Source organism: Fonticula alba (genome assembly GCF_000388065.1).
Source record: "Fonticula alba strain ATCC 38817 unplaced genomic scaffold supercont2.5, whole genome shotgun sequence".
Lineage (NCBI taxonomy): Eukaryota > Rotosphaerida > Fonticulaceae > Fonticula > Fonticula alba.
In genome coordinates this window covers 1,212,674-1,218,975 of record NW_009242975.1, presented here as the reverse complement: position 1 = coordinate 1,218,975, position 6,302 = coordinate 1,212,674, and the positions used below count along the sequence as shown (strand labels likewise).

The window sequence follows — 6,302 nt, the reverse complement described above, 5'->3', positions numbered from 1 at the left end:
TGCCCGCCGTTTTAGCCCGCCGCGTGTGCCAGCCTCTGTCGCCCTTCTCCCCCGCCCTCCCCCCCTGGCTGTCGGCTGGTGCAAGTGCCCCCTCTATCCCCTGCCAGCACATCCACTTGGGGAGACACTCCACGCCCTGTACGTGCGCCCATGCACCCACGCCCACGCGCGGCGCCCTCCGCAGCATGGACTCACTCGCCCCCTCGCCCCCGCCTCCCTTTCCCCCTGTCGGTCTCATGCAGCATATGAGCCTCAGCACGCCTGCCAGCCCCACCGGGTTGACAATGCCCATGCTGCCGTTGATCGAACGGAGCTCCTCCTCGGCCAGCGCTCGCAGCCTCGGGGGCACATCGGACGGCAGCAGCCTCGGGTTCGGCATGCCGACCCTCTCGCCGGCGCCGGCGCCGGCACCCCGGTCGGGCCCGATGCCCGGGCGTCTGACCATCAACACCGGCACCTTCGACGCGGCGCCCGTGGCCGGCCTGCCCCTCAGCCTGACCGGGCCGCTGAAGCCCAGCCACTGCAACTTCGAGGTCCTGGTCCGGGTGTCAGTCGGCCCGGACTCCGACGCCTTCGGCGAGGCCGCCATGCGTGACTTCGATGAATACTGCACCGCCTCCTTCTGCTCGGAGATCCCCCTCTTCTATCGCCGGGTCATCCGCTACCAACAGTGGCATCCCCAACTGACGCTGGTGCGCATGCCACCACATCCGATGCATGCGCGCCTGGCCCCCCGCCCGTCCGCCCCGCTGATTCCCTGACATGCCCATGCCTCACTGCCCCCCCTCGACCGACAACCCGGGTGGCCATGCTGGCGCGCTTGCCCCGCAGGGCGACCGCATCCGCATCCCCTACGTCATTTACAGCAACTTCATCGTCAGCAATGCACCCAATGAGATCAACCTCGATCATCGGTGCCGGCAGCAGATCATCGACTGCCTGGCTCCGCATGCGGCACACATTGACCGCCTGGCCGAGCTGATCGAGGCGGACGCCGCGCCGGTGCCGCCACCGTCGGACGTCTTCGACTCGGCCCTCAAGGAGATCGTCCTGCAGCTGGATTGCCTCGTGCGCACTTGGGCCCTCACTCGCGTGGGGGATGTCCGCATGCGGACCTGCCTCTACCGGCTCCGGAACCGGGCCGAGTCCTCCTCATCGTCGGCGTCTTCGCCCTCGTCGCCATTGGCGGAGCTCTGCCGCCGGGGGGCCATCAGCGGCGGCAGCTTGGCCTTCCGCGGTCGGAATGGGGCCGCGGCGGCGGCAGCGGCCGTGGCGACGGCGGCGGCCCTCACGACGACCGCCTCCACTGCCGAGGCCGGGGCCGCCGGTGTCGAGGAGCAGTCCGCCGCCCAGCAGGCCCCACTCCTGGCACCATCGGCCGAGCAGGCGGATGGCGGCGGCACCGAGTGTCAGTTGCGCCCGGCCCCCCGACCGGCCGGAGTCGGCCGGCCCACTCGACGCCCCCTGTCCCAGCACGCCGGCCTGGCCAGCCTGGCCGCGGCCGATGGCCTGAACCACCATCGTTCCGGCTATGAAGCCACCATGCTCCGGACGCCGGTCACGCCGGAGCCCGCCGCGGCCGAGGCTCTCCTGGCGGGCGCCGGTGCTCCCGGTGGTGGGCGCTTGTGCGCCACTCCGCCCCCCACCCCGCCGAATGTGCCCCCTGGGGCCGGGTCTGGCCGTAGGTCGGCCAGCTCCGGGCCCGGTGCCAGCACCGCCACCGGCACCCATGGTGGCCCCCACGGCCCGGAGGGGAGTGGCTCGGCCGGGGGTCTGCCCGCTTCGGCCGGGGCCCTGCCTCCTCCCTCCTCCTCCTCCTCCTCCTCCTCCTCCTCCTCCTTCATGGGCACCAGCGGCACCGGGTCCCACACCGCGGATGGCGGCCCGACTGGCAGTACCTCTCCCATGCTGGCCGGTGTCTTCTCCCCGTCGCATCACAAGCGCAGCGCCTCCATCCAGGCCTCCAGCGGGTCGCTCCTGCGGCCGGGCAGCGGCGGCTCATCGCAGCTGGGCAGTGCCGCCAGCGCCGAGGCCCTCATCACCCCCTCCAACAGCGAGTCCTTCTACCCCTCGCCCGGCCATGGGGGGGGCTATCCCTTGAGTCCGGCCACCTCGAGCGCCTCGCTGCTGTCGCTGAGCGGCGGCAGCACCCAAACCATCAGCAGCATCTCCAGCGTCGGGTCGCACTCCTCCTCGGCCGAGTCCCTGGGGGGGCTGCTGCTGTTGCCGTCACCGCTGCCACCATCCTCGTCGTCGTTGTCATCGTCGTCATCGTCGTCATCGGCGGCGCCGACGACGACGGCCGGGGGGGCCGGGGCCTTTTCATCGTCCACGCCTCCGCCCTCGCTCGGGCCCGAGGCCAAGGCCGGGCGCGAGTCGGACCGCCGGTCCGGCGGCGTCAGCGCTCTGGCCCGGTCGGCCCGCAGCTCGGTCAGCTCGCTTTTTTCGCTGGAATCCTCTCGTCGGGGCCGGCCGCGGTCATCCTCCTCAGCGGCGTCCCTCTCGTCGATGGGCATCCGCCCGGGGGGGAGGTCGGCCGTGGGGGCCGGCTCCAGCGCCACCAGCCTCGGGGGGACCCCGGGCCCGGGCATGGCGACGCACCATGGTACCCTCAGCAGCCAGTCGCTCGGGGGCGTGCCCTGCCACGGCGCCCCGCGCAGCCCCGCCGGCAGTGACGCCCTGCCCTATTGGGCCCTTGCCGGTCCCGGCGGCGGCGGCGGCGGCTACTGTGTCGAGGGCCTCGGCAGCACGGTCTCCAGCCTGTCCATCGACACCAGCTTCCCCTCCTCGCCTCTGGCCACGGCTATCGACTACGCCGAGGGGCTCGAGGACAATGGGGACGGCGATGCCGATGACGACGACGATGAGGATTTCTCCACGCCCACCGGCACCCAGTGGCGTGCGCCGACCCCCTACCCGGGTGACAGCCCGGAGGACGTTGCTCTTGGGGCCGGGCCCCCGAGGTCGCCACTCACCGCCGGCAGCGGGGGCCCGCCCTTCCCGGCGCTTCGCCGGGCCTCCGGACCGGTCCCCTCCTCGCCCCTGTCCGCGACTTGCTACTACCCCCCCGGCGGCGACAAGCTGTCGGTGGGGAGCATGGTCCTCGGTGGCGGTGCCACCGGGGCCGCCCTTGCCATGGCCACCGGCAAGGGTGTCGCCGCCCCCGGCCCCGGCAGCAGCGAGGACGACGACTCCGGCGATGATACGACCCTCATGATGCGGTCTCTCTCGGACACGGACAACCCGAGCGACGAGCTCAGCCTGATCGAGGCCCTGAACTCCCTTTTCTGATGTGCCACACCACCACCGGCCGGCTTCCTTTGCCCCTCGTCCCGCTCAGGGCACGCCCATGCGCGCCTGTGGCCGCGTGCCTCGACACATCCTGCCTGCGATTGGCAGCATATCAGTATCATCTCTGCCTCGTTTTCCCCCTCTCTCTCCCCCTCCACGAACTTGTACATTATCACTCTCTCTCCTCCTACTACATTGCCGGCACCAGCCGCCCGGCAGGCCGGTGCCCGCGCCATTTTTGACCCCCCCCTCTCCCTTTGGAAGCTTGAATATACACACGCGCCTCTGGCGGCCCTGTGAAGGCTTTCTCCCCCTCCTTCTGAGTTGCTCCTTCCTTTGCTGGGATATGCGTGCGCGCATGTGAGCACCTCCCCGCCCCCTCCTCCCCCCCACGCAAAGCTCCCAAGCAGCCCTGTTGTATGCTCCAGCGTGTGTTCATTCGCCGCGCGTTCACACCACGGCACACCACATGGCCGCGTGTGTGTGTGTGTGTGTGAGAGAGAGAGGGCATACATGCGCACATGGCGGTCCCCGCTCTGAGGGAGGACGCTGAGCAAAGAGCCCCTCGCCCCGGGTTACCATACGCGCGGGAAGGGCGCGAGCCGGCAATCACAGGGGGGCGACTCTCTCCACTGACACGCACAAAACGGTGAAGCAGAGAGAGAGAGAGAAGGAGAAAGCGAGGCGAGGAGACACACACCGGTGTGCGTGTGCACGTGTCACACAGAAGCGCGCAAACACACATGGGAAAGCCCACGCAAACACGGTCACGATCCAATTGTCGACCTTGCGCGGAACCTCGAGTGCCATGTGTCTCTCGCATGCTACCTGCACTGCTGTTCGCCCTCGCCCGAGGCGCGAAGCGCCGCCACTGTGGGAAAGTGAGGGACCCAATATGGGCGCCGAAGGGCATGCGCATCAAAATCAGTACTTACGCCCGGCACTCTCGGCAGCCTGAACACCTCCGGGCCCGGCCGCGGTCGCCCGGCACATGATGGTCTCCAGGCTGGAGGGCGAGTGCGCCGCGTCGAACATCTTGTCATCAGGAGGGGCGGCCGGATGCTGGGACGAAGAGGACGACCGGCCCCCCCCGACCGCCACCGACAGGCCATCATGCTGTCGGGGCTGCTGCTGCTGCTGTTGCTGCTCGGCGGGACGCTGGCTCGGCGCACCCCAAGCACTGACAAAGGAGTCGGTGGAGAAAAACTCCTCCGAGGAAAACCCGGCCTTGTGTTGGTGGTGGTGGTGGGGCTGGTGGGGGTGAGGATGGTGTTGCGGCGAGTGGGGCGGGGACCTCGGCCGGCTGGGCGCCGCATCGGCCTGTGCAGGGGGGGCAGCAGAATGAGCGGCCCCGGCGCCGGCGGCAGGTGCAGCGCCTGCCTCGGAGGCGTCCTCCGGAGCGGTCAGCAGGTCATACAGACGCTGGGCAAAGCGCTGGGTGTCGGCCCGGTCGCGGGCGGCCGCATCGAAGGCGGTCCGGCCGTCGTCGGCCAGCAGCCGGGACTTGGCGTCCGAGACCGCGTCCTCCGGCGAGGAGGCCACATCAAAGAGCTCGTCCATCAGCAGGTAGTCCCAGATACGGGACCGGGTCTCGGTCTGAGACGAGCTTGCACTCGGGCCCCCACTCGGCGAGGCATGTGCGCGCTGCTGGGATTCCTGCCGCCTGAGGCCGGGCTGCTTCCGGGGCTGCTGGGCGGCGGTGGCGGCCCCCGGTGACGATGGCGGCGCCTGCGAGGCTGCCATGGGGGCGCGGGGGCGCTTGGACACGCGCAGCGGCCGCCGGGCCGGGTACAGGTCCTTCGGCGGGGGTGACGGCGGGGCTGGGATGGCCATCTTCTTCTTGGCCGTTGCCTTGGCGTCCGCATCCGTGGCGGGCGCCTGGTGATTGCTGTCAGACCCACGGCCGAAAAGGCCCCCCAGGAAGGAGCGCTTGGCAGGGGCCGGGGCACTGGCCGGTTGCGCGGGAACAGGGGCGGCCTTCGTCTCGACGGCCGTGGTGGCAGACTTGGCCGGGACAGAGGCAGCAGCCCTGTCCTTGCTCTCGACGCTGGTGGCGGCCTTGGGCTGAGTGGCGTTGTGCTTCGGAGCGGTCAGACCACTGGCCCCGGGGCCAAGCTGTCCCCCCGGCGCTGGTGCGCGACGATGATTGGGCCGCCCACCGGCAGGGGCGCCCGAGGGCGAGGCCAGGAGCAGAGGGCCTCGGGGCGGGGCGCCCGAGGGCTCGTCGTCCGACGCAAGCTCAACAGCGAGGCGCTTGGGTCCTCCGCCGCCAAGCATCAGGGGCTCCAAATGGCTGGACTCCACGTCTGCGCACATCCCCCGCCCGGCCAACACATCATCAAAAAGCACGGAGAAAGTAGACAGGGTCAGTTCATGATCGTCAGCAAATGCCCGCTGGGGGCGGCAATGGTGCCTCGCTAGGGCGGCGCAGGGAAAAGGAGCTGGCATGTGTGCCTGCTCACGACACGCGCGTACCAACAACCTGGCACTCCGAGTAGTCGATCGCCGGTGGTGCGGCGGCGGGGGCAGGGTCTTGCTGCTGTCGAGCGGGGGGAGTGGCCGCCGAAGTACCGGCGGCCGAGTGGCTGCCGGCAGCGACCGTGACCGTGGCTGCTTGCTTTGCCTGAGGCTGGCCGCCCAGAATGGAGCGTTGCCGGTCCGACGGGGTGGCCGTGGGGGGGAGGTTCCCCTGTGCGCGAGTTGACATGTTCTGGGTGACCGAAGACGCGGGCTGGCGGCTTTGGCGGGAAACTGAGCAGTTGGACAACAGGCAGGAGGGGAGAGGGATGAGGATAGGTAGTGTGTCAGTGGATCAATCGTCACTTGCTGGGCACCGGGGAGCAGCGGGAGGGAGGGGGGAAGGGCGAGCGGAGAAGAGAAGGCTGAGCCGAAGAGGAGCGAAGCGCTGCTTGTGCATGTGTGTGTGTGTGTGCGCGCGCGTGCGTGCGTGCGTGTGTGTGCGCGCGCGTGTGTGCGTGCGTGCGTGTGTGTGCGCGCGCGTGCGTGCGTGC

The 6,302-nt window shown here is 70.0% G+C and overlaps 2 protein-coding genes across 2 annotated transcripts; one reads left to right on the top strand and one right to left on the bottom strand.

Moving 5' to 3' along the window:
• Window positions 1-39: 39 nt before the first annotated feature.
• On the top strand, window positions 40-3,291 carry H696_03456 (hypothetical protein; the record flags this gene model as incomplete). The annotated part of the gene is made up of 3 exons (XM_009497322.1): window positions 40-138; window positions 243-692; window positions 832-3,291. Exons 2-3 carry the CDS (start codon window positions 246-248, stop codon window positions 3,289-3,291), a joined length of 2,907 nt encoding a protein of 968 aa, XP_009495597.1. The 5' UTR covers window positions 40-138; window positions 243-245.
• Window positions 3,292-4,215: 924 nt separating this feature from the next.
• On the bottom strand, window positions 4,216-5,998 carry H696_03455 (hypothetical protein; the record flags this gene model as incomplete). Its single annotated transcript, XM_009497321.1, has 2 exons — window positions 4,216-5,597; window positions 5,767-5,998. The coding sequence occupies 2 exons, from the start codon at window positions 5,996-5,998 to the stop codon at window positions 4,216-4,218; spliced, it is 1,614 nt and encodes a 537-aa protein (XP_009495596.1).
• Window positions 5,999-6,302: the final 304 nt, after the last annotated feature.